The 20,298-nt window shown below is 51.6% G+C and overlaps 8 protein-coding genes across 8 annotated transcripts; 5 read left to right on the top strand and 3 right to left on the bottom strand.

Moving 5' to 3' along the window:
* Positions 1-570: 570 nt before the first annotated feature.
* On the top strand, positions 571-2,883 carry ASPACDRAFT_54566 (Zn(II)2Cys6 transcription factor; the record flags this gene model as incomplete). The annotated part of the gene is made up of 3 exons (XM_020202894.1): positions 571-630; positions 736-1,225; positions 1,733-2,883. 3 exons carry the CDS (start codon positions 571-573, stop codon positions 2,881-2,883), a joined length of 1,701 nt encoding a protein of 566 aa, XP_020052496.1.
* A 420-nt stretch (positions 2,884-3,303) lies between these two features.
* ASPACDRAFT_46919 (NAD(P)-dependent alcohol dehydrogenase) lies at positions 3,304-4,431 on the bottom strand (the record flags this gene model as incomplete). Its single annotated transcript, XM_020201866.1, has 1 exon — positions 3,304-4,431. One exon carries the CDS (start codon positions 4,429-4,431, stop codon positions 3,304-3,306), a length of 1,128 nt encoding a protein of 375 aa, XP_020052495.1.
* A 612-nt stretch (positions 4,432-5,043) lies between these two features.
* Positions 5,044-7,278, bottom strand: ASPACDRAFT_1906416 (indoleamine 2,3-dioxygenase family protein). Its single transcript, XM_020198828.1, has 5 exons — positions 6,535-7,278; positions 6,169-6,479; positions 5,945-6,105; positions 5,581-5,883; positions 5,044-5,499 (listed from the first exon to the last, which is right to left on the bottom strand). Exons 1-5 carry the CDS (start codon positions 7,023-7,025, stop codon positions 5,272-5,274), a joined length of 1,494 nt encoding a protein of 497 aa, XP_020052494.1. The 5' UTR covers positions 7,026-7,278; the 3' UTR covers positions 5,044-5,271.
* Positions 7,279-8,098: 820 nt separating this feature from the next.
* Positions 8,099-8,917, bottom strand: ASPACDRAFT_81411 (protein PET117). The gene is made up of 3 exons (XM_020205870.1): positions 8,770-8,917; positions 8,469-8,702; positions 8,099-8,418 (listed from the first exon to the last, which is right to left on the bottom strand). Exons 1-2 carry the CDS (start codon positions 8,863-8,865, stop codon positions 8,523-8,525), a joined length of 276 nt encoding a protein of 91 aa, XP_020052493.1. The 5' UTR covers positions 8,866-8,917; the 3' UTR covers positions 8,099-8,418; positions 8,469-8,522.
* Positions 8,918-9,086: 169 nt separating this feature from the next.
* ASPACDRAFT_81410 (uncharacterized protein) lies at positions 9,087-10,119 on the top strand. Its single transcript, XM_020205869.1, has 6 exons — positions 9,087-9,156; positions 9,216-9,254; positions 9,310-9,343; positions 9,407-9,415; positions 9,472-9,572; positions 9,665-10,119. Exons 1-6 carry the CDS (start codon positions 9,154-9,156, stop codon positions 9,836-9,838), a joined length of 360 nt encoding a protein of 119 aa, XP_020052492.1. The 5' UTR covers positions 9,087-9,153; the 3' UTR covers positions 9,839-10,119.
* A 268-nt stretch (positions 10,120-10,387) lies between these two features.
* ASPACDRAFT_81405 (triglyceride lipase) lies at positions 10,388-12,148 on the top strand. Its single transcript, XM_020205868.1, has 9 exons — positions 10,388-10,604; positions 10,668-10,908; positions 10,975-10,984; positions 11,102-11,192; positions 11,240-11,278; positions 11,334-11,463; positions 11,512-11,748; positions 11,844-11,866; positions 11,953-12,148. The coding sequence occupies exons 1-9, from the start codon at positions 10,394-10,396 to the stop codon at positions 11,988-11,990; spliced, it is 1,020 nt and encodes a 339-aa protein (XP_020052491.1). The 5' UTR covers positions 10,388-10,393; the 3' UTR covers positions 11,991-12,148.
* A 181-nt stretch (positions 12,149-12,329) lies between these two features.
* Positions 12,330-15,002, top strand: ASPACDRAFT_125604 (arrestin (or S-antigen), N-terminal domain protein). The gene is made up of 5 exons (XM_020196832.1): positions 12,330-12,857; positions 12,964-13,077; positions 13,135-13,347; positions 13,418-13,990; positions 14,046-15,002. Exons 1-5 carry the CDS (start codon positions 12,645-12,647, stop codon positions 14,718-14,720), a joined length of 1,788 nt encoding a protein of 595 aa, XP_020052490.1. The 5' UTR covers positions 12,330-12,644; the 3' UTR covers positions 14,721-15,002.
* Positions 15,003-15,148: 146 nt separating this feature from the next.
* On the top strand, positions 15,149-19,600 carry ASPACDRAFT_125601 (uncharacterized protein). The gene is made up of 3 exons (XM_020196831.1): positions 15,149-15,812; positions 15,892-18,237; positions 18,295-19,600. The coding sequence occupies exons 1-3, from the start codon at positions 15,451-15,453 to the stop codon at positions 19,382-19,384; spliced, it is 3,798 nt and encodes a 1,265-aa protein (XP_020052489.1). The 5' UTR covers positions 15,149-15,450; the 3' UTR covers positions 19,385-19,600.
* Positions 19,601-20,298: the final 698 nt, after the last annotated feature.

The following is a 20,298-nucleotide window of genomic DNA, read 5'->3' as shown; positions in this document are numbered from 1 at the left end:
GCGGGGGTTATAGGCCGGCGAAGACGATGAACGATGGGCAAGAATGGATTAGAAGGCGCGCAACAAAAGGTGGAGCGATTGTCAAGGCGCAAGCAGCAAAATGGCGCCAAAGGAAACACTGAACATCGCCGATTTGCATGTTTCTTGCTCGTTGCTAGAGATGATCGAGCGAGACGCGCCGGTCAAGGCGGTGAGGCCAAAAGTGACCGTCATGTGATATGTCTGCCTCAGGTGTCATCCACTCCGAGTCTATACCCGAAATGGATGGCTCGTATTCGGCCATGACGATCTTCTATCTTCAAGGCTGTGAACACTGAGCCGTGTCCCAGTCTTCGAATCTGGATCCAATCAACTATTTCAATAGCATGTCTTAAATGCACAGCCCAGACCCTGAGCATCCCACCTTGTCAGACCAACTAAGGGAGACCCTGAGATGCTTCCCATCATTGGCGCGTGGTGGAAACTTACGCCCGAAGCATCTGACGCCCATCAAGTATAAAGAGCCTATGTTCCGGTTGCCCTCATGAAATATAATCCTTCGAGCTATGAGTTTCCCAGTATCACACCATCATGGCTTCTTATGCACCCCCATCTCACTCTGATGCATCCACCGAGCTTGACCCTGGCTCGGTGGATGCTAAGCTACCAAGTGATGATACTATCACCCGTCGCTACAAGATCTCCAACACAGCATGGCGGCATCATTACAATGTAAAACTTGCAGATGATCAATAGCTCTACAGGGTCCGCGTGTCCGAGTTTCGACCCAAGAAGCCAGACCTCACTTTCCATGCTGGGATGGATGACTCCGGTCCGACCGTGGCAGTCGCCAAGTTCCAACATTTTTCACGAGGTATCCACATTGGCCTAGGGAATCCTCAAGCCCCAAGCGAGATGGTGTGGGAGGAACTTACCGGCCAAAGCAAAAGCCACAGCAAATATCGCTGGGAAATGGAGGTCCCCACGAGCAGTGGGCCACGGAGGCAGTCTTTCCTGTGGAAGCGGACACATCATGTCGGCCTCGAGGGTCACACTTGGACTCGGCTCAGCAATCGCAACTATAAGTTAGTTGAAGAGCAAAGCGGCAACATTCTGGCGATGTTCATGAGCAATGTGGCTTCGTACAAGGAAAGTGGCATGCTCCAGCTCTACGTGGATCATGGGCAACAATTCGATCTCATGGTCCTTGCGACAGTCCTTTCCTTGTATGAGAAAGCGAGACGACGTCGACAGAACAGCTCTACCACTGGAGCATGAGTTGAATGTGGTTGTGGGGACTTGTCGGTCCCTGTGGGGGATGAAAGGGGCTATCCTAGGTTATCTCTTTAAACACACTCTTCGAGACTCTGTGAGCTTTTTTGAGATATCTTGACTGTGGGAAATCACAACCATCTCATTTTAATGTCCATGAAATTATAGAGAAATTGTAGCTAGTTGGAAAATTGAATGGACTGTTTATTCACTGGTAAATTTGCGGTTGATGACATAATGTGGTACAAAATGGCTTCTCCAGCGGGGCTTGACAAGAAATACTTTCCCGACGGTGTGAAACTTGGACTTTTCAGATGAGAGACCGATGCAATACTTAGTCAGGTCTGCACTCACTCAGGCACTCTCACCCTATGACTTATTCTTGAACGTTTTAGGAGTCAGGCGTGGCCAAAGGAAATGGCACTCCGACGCCCTCATCGCAAGTCCCGACATGGCTGCCTCGAATGTAAGCAAAGACGAGTGAAATGCGACGAGCTGCGGCCGGTCTGCTCGAATTGCTCGAAACGCATGTCGTCTTGCAGGTATGACTCTGCGACTTCATTACTCTGGACCAACGATGAGTCGCGGTCTCGTCCTCGGCCGAACAAGTCAGGCTCTGAAGGGCCGCCGGGGGAATCCGAATCCACATTTTCAACGACCGCCAATTCGCTTCGCATTCTGGGGAAATTGAACGGCGACGACGAACCTCAATCAGTCGCGTGTCTCAACCTGAGCGACTTAGAGTTGATGATGCACTGGTGCAATTCAACCTACAAAGCACTTTCCCGGCACGGAAAAACAGATGCTATCTGGCAGGCCCGTGTTCCTGAGGAGGCTTTATCCCACCCCTTTCTCATGCACGGCTTGTTGGCCCTGTCGGCGATCCATCTAGCGCGGACGAGGGATGAAGTCAAACGCGCAGCCTACGTGAGCGTTGCCGTAGCGCATGAGAACCAGGCTCTGGCCTTCTTCCGCGAGCAACTGAGCGACATCAACGCATCGAATGCCAAAGCCATGTTCGCTTTTGCTAGCGTTGTCGTGGTCTACACCTTTGGGTTTCTTCATCCCTCCCATGCCCCCGGAACGGATGATCCGTGGGCGTGCATCAATGGCATCCTGCAGGTATTTACCTTGACGCGCGGCGTACAACAGATTCTGAACGAGGCTACGTCGACGATACGAGATAGTGATTGGGGGGCCCTATTTCAGCTGGATGATTACGATGATGTGCTTCCCGATGATGAGCGGTCCGCTCTGGACCGACTGCACGAGATGAACCACGTCTGCAAAGGCCAGGATCCAGCTCATAACTCAATCACCTACGAGCATGCAATTGAGAATCTGGCAGACCTGATGGCGGCGGCTCATCAAGGTGTGACCTCTGTAAGGCAGGCCTGCCGGTGGGCGATTAGGCTCAAGGCCGAATTCGTACAGCTGCTTCAGGAACATCAGCCACTGGCGCTTGTCATTGTGGCCTATTACTGCGCAATCCTTCATCGGCTTCGGGATATATGGTTTGTGGATGATTGGGGTATCAGGGTCCTCAAGGCTATATGGCAGGTTTTGGATGACCAATGGCGACCGTTGCTCGATCTACCCATGGTAGGGACCTTTGGGGATAATTCCCATTGAGCGATCGTCTAGCGAGGAACTTAGCAATTGGCATGAGCGATTGGCCAGAGCCCTGAATTTTCAGACCTCTCTTCTACACCGCAGCGCGTCGTCGAACCTAGTTGATGTGAGTACAATAGTAGTGATTCTCCAATCGACAAATGGAACCTCAGAAGGATCGGTCAAACCCCACGGGTACACTGTACCCACTGAAGTGCTACTAGGTTCCCAATCTTTGGATAGGGACGAATGAGAAATTTCTGTCAATATGGAACCTTGATGCCCAGAGAGACGAAGCGATCTTCGCCAAAATCAGTTCTTTGCTGCCTATATCTCGGCTACTTCGTTTAGCTCGTATTCATATCCACATTGGGTAACAGCCCTGGTCTACTATTAAAGTAGCGTCGCGTCGTCCATCTACTGTCCTGTCTATCTATACCTCTACAATTTACTATCTGGCTCTCCATTTTCCAACACATACCTATACCTCGCTCTCCCGGCATCCATATCTCTCAACGCGACATTCACCTCTTCCATTGGCCGCTTCTCAATCCAAGGCAACACGTTCTTCTGCGCCGCCAACTCCAGCATGGCCCGGATATCCTCGCGTGACCCGATATTCGACCCGGCCAACTTGATGCCCTTCTGAATGAACGACCAAGCCGGCAACTGGGGCAAAGGTTTCTCAGGAGCACCCACCTGGACGAACGTGCCCCCGACCCGCAGCAGCCTCAGATACCGCGCCAGCGGCATGTCATCCCCGTCCACCGTACAGATAATCAAATCCAGGGTCCTCTCGTACTTCTTAGCCCAGCTCTCCTCCTCGCCCGTGGCGATGAACGCATCCGCGCCGAGCCCCTCGACCGCATCCTGCCTCTTGGCCGAGGACCGCGAGATCGCGACCACCCGCTCACAGCCCATGGCCTTCGCAAACAGCACCCCCAGGTGGCCCAGCCCGCCGATGCCCACGACGCCGACGCTCTTCCCCGCGCCTGCACCGTACTTCCTCAGCGGCGTGAAGACGGTCGCCCCCGCGCAGAGCAGCGGCGCCGCATGCGCCGAGGACAACCCCTCGGGGATCCGGAACACAAACTGTGCCGGCCCGCGCCAGGTGCGCGCGAACCCGCCCATGGTCTTGACGGCGGTCTTCTGCTGGAAGGTCGTCGAGTCCCAGAAGCGGTCGTTGTAGGTGCCGGTGATGCGCGGGCAGTAGTTCTCTTGGTTCGTGCTGCAGGCGTCGCAGTCGGCGCGCAGACACGCCAGGATCTGCGCGCCGACGCCCACGCGGTCGCCGATCTGGAAGGCCGAGTATGGCGGCGGGAGAGAGGGCACCGAGGCCCCGAGGCGCGTGATGGTGCCGACAATCTCGTGGCCCACGACGCAGGGGTAGTCGGACGGTCCCCAGCCCGAGCGGAGGGTGTGCACATCCGTGCCGCAGATCCCGCAGTGAGTGACTTGGATTTCGAGGTCGGTGGGGTCGAAGGGTTTGGCTGCGAATGTGGTGAAGGTGAGGGGCTCGGTGGGCGAATGCGAGACCCAGCCGTGGAATTGGTCGGGTTGAGGCGACATCTCGCGAGAGATTGGGTCGGAGACGCGGGGTTTGCTTTGAAGTATTGGGGAGGGGGTTCTGCGCGGAGAATAAAAGAGAATTTAAACACGATGAAAAGCAACGCAGTCTCTTCTTCTTTTGAATAATTTCAAAAGGAGAAAGGAGGGAACGTTCAATCACACACCGCGCAAGGATGAAATGCGGAGATGAAGCGGAGTCCCGATGGGGCAAAAGAGCGGAGGGGCCGAGAATGCCGAGGTTCATCCCACCCCCACACTCTAATGCGATCTCGACCATCGAGTTTGATATTGCAAGACACACAATATACAGTCTGTCTTTCTGGGTTACTATATCAGCAGCATCGCTGACTCAAGAGCCATACAATAATGCTCAGGTCAATTGCTATTCCTCATGAAGATTACACTACGTCCCCCGCCGTACGCCATATATAATGATGCAATAAATTCTCAAAGCACATTGACGACCATGCGTCCTGAAGGTGAAAGAGATAGTATATGTTCTTCTCTTTGTGTCTGAAGGTTATCAAAGTCAAAAGCTATCTTTCAACTACTGCATGATGCGAAGGAGGAGATACAGTATCTAGAAAGAAACTGCTACTCATCAAACTTGGAATGCATTGCGATAGGTCAATATCCTTCTGGGGGCTAGGTTACCATGATAGCTGCCGTTCAAATCAATCTCTTCGGATTCAATTTGAGATGAAGAATCTCGCTATCCGTCTCTCGTACTAATCCTGAACCAAGAACTCCAGTACTAAGCTCAGAGCCAACGTGGAGACTATCTACTTTGGAAGTGGTCAAAATATGAATCCAAGGGTATAACGACCGATCACCTTCTCTTCAAACCCCTCTCTCCTTACACCATTTCTCCACCTCCTTGGCCAACTTCTCCCTCTGGTCCCTCACCATCTCCATCATCGGCTCGACCTGCTTCATATATGCCTCGGCAGCATACCCGGTTTGACCGTCCGGCCCGACAGCCGAATTTCCTTCCTTCTGCGGCGCAAGGTAAGTATCATAGATCGAGATCATCAAGTCCATCACCGCGGATAACTGGTTGGGAAGCCACTACATATCGACCCAGAAGCGTGTTTAGTATCTATCTCACGGGGCGAAAGACTGCCCTCAAGGGTGGGAAGTATAACTTACCGTGACGATGGGACTACCACCGGTAGCAGTAGGGTGTGGGGTGCGGCGGATGATATACTCTCGGGCAAACAGCCAGTGTCTCCATCGGAAGCTCCGAACGTGGTTCAGAGTTTTAAGGAAGAGGATCGCGGTCTCGGTGTCCTGGACGGCGAAGTTGCGAGTGCCGACTTCCTCGGATTTGGAATTCATGTAAGCCAGGAATTCACGATGAGGGAGAGGGCGGTAGGCACGGAACTCGTGCAGGATCTTGGTGAGCGGGGTGGAGGGCATGGGGATCTGGCAGAGGTGGTCGAGGAGAGGGATCTGTTTGTTGTGGATGGTCAGTTTGGTGTCTAGAAGGGGTAATCTTGAGACGAAAACTTACCATGCTGTCGTTCGCACCGCTCTCGCCGCGGAAGAAGAGGGGCTGGTTGTCGAGAACTCCGTCGTAGATGACACCGTTCGGGAACATGGATTGAGAGGTGATTCCGAAGATGAAGACACGGAACGAGAGATAGTCCTGGGGCTTGGAGTTGGCCCACATGTCTAGATGCGGATTGTTAGTGAGGAGGAATCTTTGAGCAACAGGAAGGAAGGGGGAGCGCTTACCTTCCATCGAGGCTTCGATCTTCTCCATGGAAGCTAGAATCTCTCTAAATCCGTCGTTGACCACCGAGCGATCACCCTGCTCGACGTTGTCGACCACCTTGAGTGCTCCACTGATGAGACCATTGGATTCTTTCACCATGTCCACGTGCGTCAAGATAAAGCCGGCTTCGGAGCTCTTGGGGTCCAGACCCTTCTCGAAAGCGCGGACAAGACGCAAGTTTGGATAGTCCAGGCCTTTAGAGGGGTCTGCGAGGGTGTAGTTGAAGAGTGAGTATGCAGCTGCATAGGACATGAAAGGTGGAATGTCGAGGCTGGCCTCAAATTAGTATGAACTGTCAAAGCTCACTAGATCAAGCGTCGACTCACATCTTGGCACAATGATACATTGGACGAGCCACAGACTTCGGCAAAACATCCCGTCCGAGTCCATAGCCCTGGTCAGGGTTTTTACACCAGTTCTCCCAGCATGGCTCAAGAAGATACGACGAGGCTAGGAAAGAGTAGTCACGGAATGCAGCGGTGATCATGTAGAGATCCGGTGCACCATCAGACGTGACCAGCTTATCAATCTCTTCGGTCAGATCAGGAAGCTCGGCCAGAACAGCCGGGCCTAGCTCAGATGTCGCAAGGAGACCTGGAGTGCCATCCTCCTTAACAACAGGGAGACGCTCAAGCAGTGACATCAAAGGCTGGAAGACAGACGGGAGCTTGGTGGGAGAGGTAAGAAAGGGCAGGAATCCGGTAGAGGTGGTGATAGTGAAGGGGTCCAAGGACCGAGGAAGGGTGGAAGGATCATCATGGATATGAGGGAAGCGATCCAAGGTACTGTTCGGGAGGGGAACTCTAGATGGAGACATGATGAAATTATCTATAGATAAGGGAATGAATAGAGGTATTATGGGATGCTGCGAAGCGGTGTGGGGGTGCGAGAAGATGCGAGAGACTCTAAAGTATCGAGTAAAAGGATGAAGAGGGATAGCAGAAGGGAGAGAAAAGGAAGAAGGAGAAGAATAGGAGGCAGCCAGGTGAATGTGAAGTAGGGAACCAAGTAACTGGGTAAGAAGGAAACACAGAAAGTTAAAACCTTGCTCTTTAAACAGTGATTTCAGGGTTCTTGTGCCTGGGAATTGGGCGGGTTTGCAGGCGATTCTTATAGTGCTTTGAGGCCGGTATCAATTCCGGCCTCGACAGCGCCATTACGAAACAGGTAGGGAAACTGCGTGGAGACCTTAGTCTCAATCACGATTACAAGGTAGTACTATATCTGGGCATCTGAGAAGTACCGTATGTCTATTTGTACGAGTCTCTATGCCTATGAACTCTCCCCTAGGTCAATACATCACTGTAAACGCCTGTTCGACGACTCTATACAAACTCTTGGCAGATCAGGGCACGCAGGGATCACGAGGACGCGCTATTCCTTTTCCAGCGGTGTATACACATGTGTTTAGCTGTCTATCCTAAGCTGTGGCTGGTGCGGGAGAACTGATACATTGCTGCTTATTGTTTCTAGCTTATATCTGACTGTATCCTACACAATTTTTGCTCCAACTTGCCGGTTTGACGGACGTGGTGTCCCAGGCTCACAATCACCTACATCATGACCTTGACTATACTTCACCAATTGCCAAGGCTTCAGTCATGGGGTCCTCGCCGCCATTGGTCACAACAGCCGGATTTGGGCAGATTAGCCTTTCGTAGTTGCATGAGGCCGGAATTGAGCCGGCCTCCGGTGGTAACCGGCCTTCTTTATATCAGCGGCCTATCTTTCGTTTATTGGGCATCTCGGAAGAACCACCAACCCGAGCAAAAATGGGTTCAATCTCAAGAACTGATAAGGACTATAGTTCGTGCTTCAACATATCATGTATCTACGTAATAGTATTATAATGTCGTCCCACGAACATTACCACACAGCCACCCGTGCTTTCCGTCTGTCGCATAAGGTCACGGCCCAACGGCCGGGCTGCTCACCACCCACCGCGCCCATGTTGATACTTCTGCTCAGATAGCCTCACTTAGTCGAATTCATCACTCATCCACGTCCTCCATAACATTGATGCTATGTGAATCATAATCTAGCAACATGCTAGTCACATAGTAGCGTGAGCTTGCCATTTAGAGTGCCCATGATTCTACTCATCAGCGTATTCCTCCGTAAGGATTGGAGTGTATGACTCTTTGTCTATTGTACATGGGGTATAATCTATAACCGGGAAGCTGCCGTTCTTTTGAGGTTGAAAGCCATGGCTGCGGTGTTGGGTTAGAGATGATTTCTTCTGTAATTGGCGAAGACATACCAACGCCCGAGCCATCACGTCACACGCCGTCAAACCGGCAGAGGAGGAGTTGCCTCAGGACCCTTGTCCTTGTCCTTGACTTCTTTGCGTTCCGCTAGGTTCGTCTAAGCTTGGTGAGACTTTTTGGAGTTTGCGGTATTCCTCTTCAAGAGCCCTTTGCATCTCGAAGTCAGCCTGTCGTTCCTGTCGAATGCGCTGCTTTTCCATGTCAAGTTCAACCGCCTTGTGCATTGACTAGAGGCCAAGTGATTGAGAAGTCAGCATCTATTTGGGTAAATGGGTGTCAAAGTTATCAACGGACCGCCTTCTCTTGCTCTTGTGCCCAGTGCACAAAGTAGACAATTCCAGCTGTGCCTAGACCGGTGGCGGCCAATGTCAGTTTGGAAGCCCGTGACATGTTAGCTGGTAGTGTATTGAATATTTAAAAATGTCGCAAAAGAAGACGTGGCGAGACTCCCGACCAAGAGGCTAAGTCAATCATGATCCCAGTCTCGTGTCGGCGATAATCGACGATGGCGGTGTTTCGCGGCAGAACCCCCGACCGCCCACGGGGGTCATGCGTGGCGTCGGGGAGATCGGACGGCGTATCACAAGCTCCACGACTCCACCTTATCAAGATATCGCCTTCAGCTCAAATCGTATCCCTTCAAGCATATTCTCACGTCCCAGAGGACTTACTTGCAAGATGGTGAGCGCTAGGAGCCGAGTCCGTTTTTGAAGGAAAAGCGCTAACGCTGTCCCCGATAGTCCGCTCAGAACTCCGCAGGCATTCAGACCCTCCTCGATGTAGGTCATTCCGACTCTGTTTCTACGAAGACATACAATTGACATCAAAATTTAGGCCGAGAGAGAGGCCCAGAAGATTGTCCAGCAAGGTAAATCTCATCTATGCTACTACCGTATACCATGACTGTATGCTGACGTGTCGCATCTTACAGCTAGAGAATGTACTGTCCCGGCCCCTCACATCTTGACGGCACCCGCATTAACACGTTTCATTCAGACCGTACCAAGCGGATAAGAGACGCAAAGGCTGAGGCTCAGAAGGAGATCGAAGAGTACCGCAAGCAGAAGGAGGACGAATTCAAGAAGTTCGAGGCTGAGGTAAAATTATGGCATTACAGTGGCTTCTCGATCCAGGGGTAGCTCGCAATTACTATTCAACAAACGAGCTAACGCTTTCGTGTTTGCTATAGCACTCGAGCGGGTACAAGAAGGCTGAGGAGGATGCGAACAAAGAGGCAGAAGTCAAGCTCCAGGAGATCAAGGATGCCGGGAACGACAAGGGCAGCAAGGTTGTGGAGGATCTTATCCATGCACTCATCGACGTAAAGCCTGAGGCTTCGGAGAAAATCGTGGTCAAGGCATAGATCTGTTGTTTCCTGCAGCAGCGTGAGGGTTCATCAATTTTGGGTTCTTTATTTCCAGCCTGTGAATATTATTTAGCTGTTTGATCATACAACTGCCCATATGTACGGAGTGCGTCCTTTCTAGACTGTCTGCAGCTAGTGGAGGTGTGGGCAATGTCCTTCAGTAGTATGGGGATGCCTGCTTGGTGCATGCGTGATACCCCTTACCGTTGAGATCCTTTACTTTTCCATCCGACATCTGTGGAGGGAACAGGAGTTATCAGACGGGATTTAGCCCAGGCTTAATGGCAAGAAGTTATCACAACGAGTATTAAAATAGCCCCAAGGGATTTTCAGTACACATGTTAATCCCTCAACATACATCTTAAGGTACAGTACATAGTAACTTACCGTATGCTTGGCCATACTTATGCCTCAGGCACTGTAAGACCCGAATAGGCAGTTGTTGCGTCATAAGTTCCTCCTCGGCGCGAGGCCACCCGTGATGTTGGTTTGTATACTTTTGCTTTTCCTCCCCGATCCATTTGCATGGAGAACACGCAGAGTATAAACAAAATGAGATCTGCTGTCACTCAATTCCGTACAGTAAGAAGTCTCTCCCTTTGTCACAAGAGGACTGTCTTCCAGTATAACAATTTGAGGCGCTGTCCCAGCTCACGCGGGTTCCGTTCCTCCGCGCATACAGCGTCCGATGTTCTTGATCCACGTTTGGAAGACCTGGGCAAAGTCATCAGAGATGAGTATGCTGCTATCAGAGATCAATATGGTGAGTTGCATGGCAGATCCTATAGACTTTTCAGCGTGTAGAAATTGACCTGATTTCCACCAGATGCCCCGAAGCACCCTGTCGTGCTTGCGCATGGGCTTCTCGGCTTTGACACGCTTCGCCTTGCCGGCCGTTATCTTCCCGGAGTTCAATACTGGCGTGGGATCGAGGATGCACTATCGATGAAGGGAGTCCAGGTCATCACTGCAACAGTGCCTCCATCGGCGTCCATCGAAATGCGCGCCGAAGAATTGGCAAAGGACATCGTCGCCGGAGCACGTGGCAAGGAAGTGAATATCATCGCGTAGGCTCTCTATTTTCCACAAGATTGACTTTATTTCTTTTATATCAAATATCTAATATTGAACAGTCATAGCATGGTAAGCTTGATCGTCCCAATCACCGTCATCGGAGCTCTTCGTTTACACTGCTGTACAGGGGTAGGTAATTTGAATGCATCTAAGTATCCGTTACGATCATATCCTGATTGACGACGAAGAGGCCTTGATTCACGATATATGATTACACATCTCAAACCAACGGACTTCAAAGTCAAGTCCTTGACTACTATAGCCACACCCCATCGAGGTATGTAGGAGATAGCCAAGTAATCATCTTACTAACTAACTTGACAGGCTCTGCAGTCGCAGATTATGTGCTCAAGCAGATTGGGGGTGTGTTAACTCAACTGCCCCTGCAGAAGAAGAAGCTGAAACTCATGACCAACAGATGACCGCTTGGCTCAGTTGTACTATGCGCTTGAGAGACTAGGAATAGATACAGGAGCATTCGCTCAACTGACCCGGGATTACATGCAAAACACCTTCAATCCTACTACTCCAGATGTGGAGGATGTTCGGTAGGTGGGCTGCCCTGTGAGTGGTGCCGAGAGACTGAGTTCTTGCAGGTATTTCTCCTATGGAGCATCGATGCAGCCAAGCTTCTGGTCTGTCTTCCGCCTATCGCATCGCCTCTTACAGCAGGTCGAAGGGTACAATGACGGACTTGTCAGCGTTGCGAGCAGCAAGTGGGGAGGAGAAGGGGGCTACAAGGGCACCCTAGAAGGGGTGAGCCACCTGGACCTGATCAACTGGACCAACCGATTAAAATGGTTGGCCGGTGAAATAACGGGCAACAGGTTAAGGTATGTTGAATGAGCTGGCGATGCGAAGATGGTCTTCTTCTTTCGCTTTGCCTGTTCTTATGCTACTGCTGGACATCGGCTGATGCTCTGCGTAGATTCAACGCAATTGCGTTTTATCTTGATATTGCAGGTACGAAAAAGGAACCCTGGCGTCACGCCACACCCAGCCTTGTCAAACCATTGCGGAGAGTCTAACTAATGAAATTGATATTCTAGACATGCTTGCGAAGGAGGGTCTCTGATGATGGCGCTTGGGCAGTAACCTCTGTCTGGAATCTTGGTGCCTAGAGTGCATTGGGCTTAGATTTCTTATTCTGTGGTTTGACAGCATACCTATATTCCCAGCGATACCCCTTGAGGACATTACTTTGGATTCTAGGTGTGGAATGCGATACTTGTGACGTGCAGTGCCGTCTATGACGGATTGTAGACTCGTGTTCGATTGGTAGAGAGAAGACCAACAAAGGTGGCGGTGCAACCAGTCAGTCGGACTGGTCGGAGTGGCTGAGTCCCACCCACTGCACTCGGCTCGGCGCATCCAGACTCGGGCAGCCAGCCAAGCCAGCCCTGTGAGAACAGCTACTTACTCGTCGACCCCACGGGAGCGGTTCTGCTTCCCCTGGGCTTAACGTCATTCCCTGTACTGTAGTTCTGCCGAACTCCCGTGCTTCTTTTTCCTTCCCCCCCCATCCCCTCCTTCCCTTTGTCCATCATTCTCTCTCCGCCTGCGTGATTTTGATTATCTAGACGTATATGCAGCCAGTTGAACTGGTGCTTGCTCTTGTCTAGACTTTGCATCAATCCTAAATTCGGTCTTGGTGAAGAGTGAATGTGCGTCTCAGGTGCCGGCCATCCTCAATCTCATCCGTACATATACGGCTTACGCACGGTTCGCCATGTCCGTAACAATCCACCTGGACCGGCCTCACAAGCACTTCACTAACCTCGACGTTCTCGTTGGGAAAGTGGTGCTCACCCTACCCTCCGAAGCTGCTATAGGAGGGATACAAGTGAAGCTTGAGGGTGAGAGTCGTACACGTCTTGCAGGTCCGCGATATCCGCATCATGAGCAGTCGGAGAAAAAGCGGACAGAGATCGAGGTTCACAAGGTGCGTCACTCCACAGTCTCCCAACCCCCACCTTGTAGATCACTCACTGGCAATGGCCAGGTGGAATGCCCCTCCCCATTCAAGCTGTTACTAAGAACCCTTACAGCTCCTGTATAAGGTTGCTACCGTCTTTCCCACACCCGAAGTTTTCAACTCGAAGACCCCCGAAAGGGTCTATACGTTCGCCAAAGGGACCTACGAATATCCATTCAAGTTCAAGGTAATTTCGAAATTGTTTTCGCTGCCATGTTCAGCCTAGACTGATTTCGGATCCTAGTTCCCGTTCAACAATGCCTGCAATTTCCAAAATAGCATGCTCACCAACCTCAACATCACCGGCCTCAAGGTGGAGGTGGCGAAGGATACTCATCGCCATGTGAAGAAAACGCTTCCACCGTCTCTCAGTGGGTTTCCTGGAATGGCCGATATTAAGTACTACGTGAAAGCCACGGTCATCCGTCCACAATTCTACAAGGAGAACATCAGAGGGGTATGTTTTCCCTCTTGTCCGCTGTGACCTCTTCTTATCTCAATTTCATGAGACTAACGGCCGCTGTAAGATCACCAACCTGAATTTCCTACCAATCGAGCCCCCGCGAACAGGGAATCCAAGCGAAGAGACTTACGCCAGACGCCAACATCAATTCTCGGATCTTCCTCCCGTTTCGAAGAAAAAAGGTCTTTTTCAGAAAATGTCAAGCAGTTCTCTTCGAGAAAGCGCCAGCAACGGCCCTCGTGTGTCCGCAGACTTGAGATTACCCAACCCTTCGATACTCACCTGTAATGAACCTATACCGATGCGAATCATTGTCAAGAAACTGTCCGAATCATACGAAACCATCTTCTTGCAGATGTTACAAGTTGAACTAATTTCATATACACACATTCTCGCCCATGACCTCAAGCGGACAGAGAGTGGCACCTGGGTCATGTTGAGCTGCAGCAACATGGCCATACCTCTAGGAAGAGGGGGAGATCCTGCTGAGACCGAATGGACCTTGGATGCTAACATGTGGAACCGCATACCGCTCCCCAGCACTGTAGCTCCATCATTTGAAACGTGCAATGTCTCCAGAACCTACGAACTTGAAGTTCGTGTGGGTCTCACGCATGGATCAGTGGGAAACATGAAAGTATGTATGCCTCCTCAGCTTTTCATTTCTAGAAATGACTGCTCACTGCTAGTAGCCTCAGCTCATCGTACTTCCGTTGCGCATGCCTGTCAAAGTCTTCTCCGGCATTGCACCTCCACAAGCACTCTTGGAAGCCATAGCTGCAAATGGGAATGTTAAGCCGACTGTGTCCACCTCAACCCAATCTTCAGGCGATGGTCTGCCTCCACCGATGCCTCCTCGGCCCACCCGGCCCCCCGCGCCTATCAACCCAGAAGATGGCTACGACGATGCACCTCCGAGCTACGAAGACGCGATGGCTGATACTCTCAGCCCAATTGATGGCCCTCGTAGAGAGTATAACCCACCAAGCGCCTCCTCCGAAAGATCGTTTGAATCTGGGGCTGATGCAAGATCTCCAGTTGGAAAGGCACCTGAGGCATCGGCACTGTACGGCAACGAAGGGGCTAATTCCTCTGCGGAAACCCTCGATATGCTGCCTTCAACCCCTCCAGAGTCCCGGTCCGGATCACCCGTCTCTCTTGTTTCCCGCCAACAAAGCGTACTCAAAATACACAAGGCCATTCCTCTAGAGGAGAGCCCTCCGCAATACCAGGCAACAGCGGACAGTCAACCCCAGACATCTAGCAGCCAGGCCGATCACAGACCATTCCGACCAGAGCACCGCACCATGAACCTGGGAGTACCTAATCGGAAGCCAGTTCCTCGTAGTCCAAATCGGGATGTCTAAGGTCCAGTGTGACTCTACTTCCAACAAGAGTATCATGTTATCATGTCTCTTCAATCGATCCTGGAGTCATTCTTGGCTCTTTTAAAATAACTTTTGAGCTCGCAGGATGAATTCAGCCCGCTACGTATCTCTAATACCCAGCGATTACACTCTGTTTGCAGCCTCTTTGGTGCCGATTCTCTGAACGTGCAACCAATATATACTACCTGCTATACATTGGAAGCTATACAATGCAAATACCCCCTGTCCTTTACAAGCATAGATATGTATTCTGTATAAGAGACTCAAAAATATAATCATAGTTACTGTTTGGTATTGCGAACCGTGGGTGGCCGGCCACACGGACCAAAGAGGCTTAGCGGGAAACAGAAGCTTTGGCACTGCATCGGTCAACGTTCGGTCTTTCCTTCCCCGTGCTTTTCGTCGGTTTCCGCGCTGCACTCTCAACATTTCATCATGACTGTTTTCTCTTGTCAGTAATATGTCCTTTCTCCTGCGCATACGGTTCTCTGAGTGTTCTCGACTTTGAATAGATAGATGATCCGTGCTCCATCTCGAAAGTGTTAATAGCAATTGAGCTCCTTGCCCATAACTGCTCAACCGAGGGACGCGCTGCGGCAATCATATCGAATCTGAATCATCCCAACCGCCTCATCAAAGTCCTATGCTAATGAGCTGCCCCTGATCGCATTACTTTGGAAGTAGCAGCGGAATTCTCTAACATTCCATTATGCGTCTCCACTTAACAATCCAGCGTCACGGCTTGCCCGTGACGCGCATTCTTTGGACGACGTCTCCTCACTCTCTATTCGGTCCCAATGCGTCGCATGGCTCGCCCATGATTCCTGCTGCTGCGTCTGCAATCACTTCGACGCGCTTACCTAATGCGCTATACTCAAATGGTGGATACACGTTTGCACAGCTACTGGAAGATGTGAACGAGGTGATTCCGTTGGAGACGGAATCGGTCCAGTTTGACGAAGAGTGCAGTGGCCAGTGGGGTCTTGAAGATTATGTGGTCGAAGTGGGTGGCTCAGAGTGCCTGCATTTTATGGAGGTGGACGGCCTATTGCGCGACGGCGATGAGGTCCTGTATGTGCCATCCCATCCATGTTGATCCTCTCATGATTTCAACTATGTAGTCACTAACCGACGCGTCCTTACATGATAGAATCCGTGCGCTACAGATTGAAGATCTTCGGGCCAGGCGGCTTTCCGGTCGCCATCAGATCTCCGGAGATGGCAAACACCTCATCGATGGCGTTCCCTTCGGAAAGCCTTTCCTGAAAAGACCTACTTCATCTAGGCCTGCAATCACGATCCCACCTAGAAAAAAACGACGGACTACAATCGCAGGATGGGATTACGGGGTGCGCTACGATGATGATGCGGATTGGGAACCACCCAAGCGGCTTCTTTCCAACGTGGAAGTTGATGCACTCAGGAACAGTGGTAATTCCGAAGGGGAAAAGGCGAGAGGGCATGGAACTACGTTTCAGGATGACTTCCAGGATTATCATGAACCTGAGGATGATGATGACGGAACAATCATCCGCCATCCCGTGGACCAGGAGTCAGAGAGTGGTTCTGACATGTCTGATACCCGAGAGGGCGAACTTGAGGAGGAGTTGAAGGCTCTCACAGAGGATTTAGAAGCCCCTCCCATCAGCAAACCTGAAGACCAGGTCAAGCAACAGATTGAGTCTGCGCCCCGTGCCCTCCGCTCCGGGCCTAGGACGCCCTCGATAACACCAAAGAGAGATGCACCCAAGGTTATTCAAAGTACCTCAACCCCAGCCGACTCACGGACGGATGCTAAGGTGGTTCAATTTGAAGACGAGAAGCCGGCATCTCAAGCCTTGAAGCCCGAAAGAACACCTGTGAGCAAGGCGAAGTCACCCTCCGTGCGTTCGGCTGGCTCTGTGTCAGACGACAGCGACAGCAGCTCACTCTCGACCGACTCTAGTGGTGTGAGTGACTCCAGCTCGGATGAAGACTCATCTTCGGAGTCAGGTCATTCGCTATCGGACTCAGATGACTCAGATGACTCAGATGATTCAAATGAGTCTGATGATTCAGACGATTCAGATGATGAGTCTCCTTCGGAGTCTGATGATTCAAGCGCATCAGAATCGGAGGATGAGGATATTTCCGACTCAGACACTAGCGTTGAGGCCCCCATCAAAAATGCTCCGCCCGGAGCAGGATCGTTGCGGACCAAAAAGAGTAATCAACGTAACAAGATGCGTCGCCGACTGGCAAAGCTCAAAGAACTTGGTGCTCTACCCGCGCAAGCTGATTTCGCGGCCCTGCGGGAATGGGAGGATGTGCATGGATGCGAGTACTATATCCCCGAAACCAAGCCTGAGCCCAAAAACGAAATCAAATCTGGAGCCAAAGCTGAATTCAACTCTACTACCCGAGGCGACAAGAAGGAGCAAGAACGCGCAGAGTTTGAAGCAAGACGCCAGAAACTGCTCCAGGATCTGGCAGCCGGCGGCGTCGATGTGTCAGTCACTCCGGAGAAGGAGAATGTGCCGCCCCTTGATGAGAACAAGCGGAAAACACGTTCTGCAAGGGACGTCTCTGTGAATGGCAACACAGACAGTGATTCATCTAAGAGGCGTACTTTGGATGTTGCCAGCTCTCGGCGAATGCTGTTTGGCTCTCTTGGAGTGAGAGCTCCGCGCAACAAGGAAGACGAAGATGCGACGCGGAAGAAGCTTGCTGCAAACATCACCCATATTCCATCTCGCAAGTCCGTGAGCCAAGACGCAGAGACTGAGCATGAAAGTGACGTGGAACATAACTGGGAGGAAAAGTTGACCATCAGAGCTACTGAATGTATCCACGACGATATTGAGCTGACGGCGCCACCTTTCCCATTTGAGCAGCGCTGGGATCACGATGCCAGCAATATCATCAGGCAACGCAAAGGCCGGGGCAAGAAGAGGAAGCGGCGCCAACAGCTTCAAGTCTACGACGCGGGAGAGGAAGAATATGGAAATTGGGAGGACAGTTACTTTGACGGAGATGACCAGCTCAACTATGATGACACGGAGCAGCCTAATGGGGAGCACCAAGCAGAATATGAGGCTAAGGACCCAGCTGAGGATCTGCCTGTCCTGCCTGCTAATCACCTCACCCTTCCAGATCTCTCTGAGGATCACCTACAGCGGGCTTCTATAATTGCTTTCAAGCAATTGGACCTGTCTAAAGCCACAAATTGGCAGCCTACCGTGTCTGAGTATCGGGTGGCTGAGATACACGATGTTTACGAGGACAACATTCTCAAGATCAGGCTCGCCAAGCGTAACAGAAGACAAGTCGCCGATGTCGACCCGGATGGGGTGGGAAACGATAAACCATATTACACTGGATTTGAAATGCCTGGTCTTGAAGATGATGAGGCGGAGGACGATGGCTTCCGAGAGCTTTCCTTTGCCGACTTCATTGAACCCAAGCTTCTCCGAGCTGCGCCCGCTGCCGGAACTGGGGATGCTGAGAAACCCAGCATGTCAGTACATTGATTTCCTTCACTCCTCTGGCGTATTGAAGCGCTCACCCGACCAAGCTCCCACGCAGCAGAGGAGTCCACCACGCCGAAGGTCGCCACTCCGGCTCGAATTGAGGCCACGGCCGCGCGCGATGGCGACAAAGATGGTCAGCGACCAGCCCCCGATGCGGGAGATAAGCCGGCTGACTCGGGACCTAATAAGCCTATACTCCAGGAGACAGTCAACTCCTCGAAGAGGCTTGTAGGCGATTCCAGCCCCGTTCTGTCCCCCCAGTTTCACGGATTCCAGTCCCCACCCCAAATCGGTTGCGCGGAAAAGGCCTCGGGCTCGGCATCCAACCTCATCGCCGACGCCGAACCAACCCCCGATGGCGGTGCTGACCGTCAACCCGACGTGCTTCTGCCTCCAAATAAGAACTCTCCCAACACTTTGGACTCCCCGCAACGCCCTGACGGTGTCAACCTCAGTCAAGCCGCAGATGCGTCTAATGACGATCTCCAGATGATCAGTAGCCCGCTCAGTGTGTTGTCCTTCAATCAGCTGATGAACCGGTATTTCCCAACCAAGCGAGAGAGGAGTGATACTCCACCTTCCAACCAGCAAGCCCAGGGCCAAGAGGCCCGCCCATCCTCACGTTCGTCGATCAGTTCCATGGTTCCGAACCCGTTCTTTGAGATTGACAGGGCTCGAGAAGAAGGTCAGCAGGAGCTCTCGTCGCAGCCATCGGAAGGCATTGGGGTTACTGCGGGTGAGACCACACTAGATCTCCACTCTTTGGTGGGGTCGTCTTCCACGCCACCGTCAGGCCAAAGATCCGTACAGAAGAACTCTAAGTGGAAGGGCACGGAGGACTCAACCCTGATTAGTGTTGTTCCCGAGAGCATGATTCCACCTGTGATGCCTCAACCCAACTCCCCAGGAACTCCAGGATCTGAGCCCATTGTGGTGGATCTGACACAGCTCAGCCCCCCGGTGTCGCCCGGGGGCAGTGACAGGGACTTCGGCCGATCGCAGCGGCTGCCGCAGGGGCCTAGGTGGGTGCAGAAACACGTACCTCCCACGCAACGCCGTACCCGACAGTCGCTGGCCAGACTGCGGGGGAAGTCGCGGGAGGGATTAGGCTTGGAGTCGAATCCAACGCGTTGAAGACGGGGAGGGCACGGTAGCGAAGATGTGATGCGAGAGCCAAGCAGATGGCCAGAGGGTGGTGTATTCATGCTTGAATGACAATAGAATGAAAGAGTTAGAAGAATGGGCGTCATGATTAATTATTTTCCCCAAACTTTCCCAAAAAATATGTACATACTTACATACATGCATACCTACATAGACACACCAGTGTGATACCTATTCTAATGCTTGATCCTTCTTCTCGAGACGAATGTTTGGCACAAGCTCGAGTGTATGAGGTAACCTGACCTTTGATGCACTTAGGCACTCAGGCACTCACTCAGGCAACGACACTGTGGGGAAGCTCCGAAGTCTGACAACGTCTAGAAGCTGATTGGCAGAGGAGTGGGGGCATGGCTGGTGACGTCATCGAGCTGGGATTCCCAATAGGGAAAGCACGATGGATCACTGCATGGATGCAGTGCAGGCCATCCGCTTTAATCGTTCCTTCCTCAGCTTCATCCGTCGGATTCTTTTTTGTGACGGAAGTTGAATTTCTTGTTGGCCGGGCTTCAATTTCATCATTCTTCCGCCATCATCCGATCTGGACCTGGTCAAATAATATCATCATCTCTATAGAATACAAGCAAGTTACAAATACATCCATGCTGCATCAACCTGCTTTTTTTAATGTTATTAGTACTATTATTGTTCAGGTCAACTGACAACTAACTTAATTTACTTCCCCTTCCCCTTCCCCTTCCCTTGCCCCTCCCCCTCACAATTGATCAATAATCATCACCCAATGCGTCTTCCCCTCCTTGTGGCTCGTTCTCCCACTATCACCTCCTCTTCCTCCTCCTCCTCCTCCTCCTCCTCCTCCTCCTCCTCCATCCTCCGCCATACGACTCTAGCTCAACTTCCATCCACTGCTGCTCCTGCTCATCGCC

This window comes from Aspergillus aculeatus (genome assembly GCF_001890905.1).
Source record: "Aspergillus aculeatus ATCC 16872 unplaced genomic scaffold ASPACscaffold_17, whole genome shotgun sequence".
Classification (NCBI taxonomy): domain Eukaryota; kingdom Fungi; phylum Ascomycota; class Eurotiomycetes; order Eurotiales; family Aspergillaceae; genus Aspergillus; species Aspergillus aculeatus.
This window is presented reverse-complemented; position numbering and strand designations above follow the sequence as displayed.

Bases quoted from the DNA above. Each gene is read 5' to 3' on its own strand.
- ASPACDRAFT_81405 (XM_020205868.1), top strand. From the start codon at position 10,394: ATGAGATCTGCTGTCACTCAATTCCGTACAGTAAGAAGTCTCTCCCTT. The intron at 10,605-10,667 runs GTGAGTTGCATG...GATTTCCACCAG, and splicing joins TGCTATCAGAGATCAATATG to ATGCCCCGAAGCACCCTGTC. The intron at 11,279-11,333 runs GTGTGTTAACTC...CATGACCAACAG, and splicing joins TGTGCTCAAGCAGATTGGGG to ATGACCGCTTGGCTCAGTTG.
- ASPACDRAFT_1906416 (XM_020198828.1), bottom strand. From the start codon at position 7,025: ATGTCTCCATCTAGAGTTCCCCTCCCGAACAGTACCTTGGATCGCTTC. The intron at 5,884-5,944 runs GTAAGTTTTCGT...CACAACAAACAG, and splicing joins GCGGTGCGAACGACAGCATG to ATCCCTCTCCTCGACCACCT. The intron at 5,500-5,580 runs GTAAGTTATACT...GTCGATATGTAG, and splicing joins GTGGTAGTCCCATCGTCACG to TGGCTTCCCAACCAGTTATC.
- ASPACDRAFT_125601 (XM_020196831.1), top strand. From the start codon at position 15,451: ATGCGTCTCCACTTAACAATCCAGCGTCACGGCTTGCCCGTGACGCGC. The intron at 15,813-15,891 runs GTATGTGCCATC...CTTACATGATAG, and splicing joins CGCGACGGCGATGAGGTCCT to AATCCGTGCGCTACAGATTG. The intron at 18,238-18,294 runs GTCAGTACATTG...CACCCGACCAAG, and splicing joins GATGCTGAGAAACCCAGCAT to CTCCCACGCAGCAGAGGAGT.
- ASPACDRAFT_81411 (XM_020205870.1), bottom strand. From the start codon at position 8,865: ATGTCACGGGCTTCCAAACTGACATTGGCCGCCACCGGTCTAGGCACA. The intron at 8,703-8,769 runs GTCCGTTGATAA...CTTGGCCTCTAG, and splicing joins CACAAGAGCAAGAGAAGGCG to TCAATGCACAAGGCGGTTGA.
- ASPACDRAFT_125604 (XM_020196832.1), top strand. From the start codon at position 12,645: ATGTCCGTAACAATCCACCTGGACCGGCCTCACAAGCACTTCACTAAC. The intron at 12,858-12,963 runs GTGCGTCACTCC...GAACCCTTACAG, and splicing joins CAGAGATCGAGGTTCACAAG to CTCCTGTATAAGGTTGCTAC. The intron at 13,078-13,134 runs GTAATTTCGAAA...TTCGGATCCTAG, and splicing joins AATATCCATTCAAGTTCAAG to TTCCCGTTCAACAATGCCTG.
- ASPACDRAFT_81410 (XM_020205869.1), top strand. The intron at 9,255-9,309 runs GTAGGTCATTCC...ATCAAAATTTAG, and splicing joins GCATTCAGACCCTCCTCGAT to GCCGAGAGAGAGGCCCAGAA. The intron at 9,573-9,664 runs GTAAAATTATGG...TGTTTGCTATAG, and splicing joins TCAAGAAGTTCGAGGCTGAG to CACTCGAGCGGGTACAAGAA.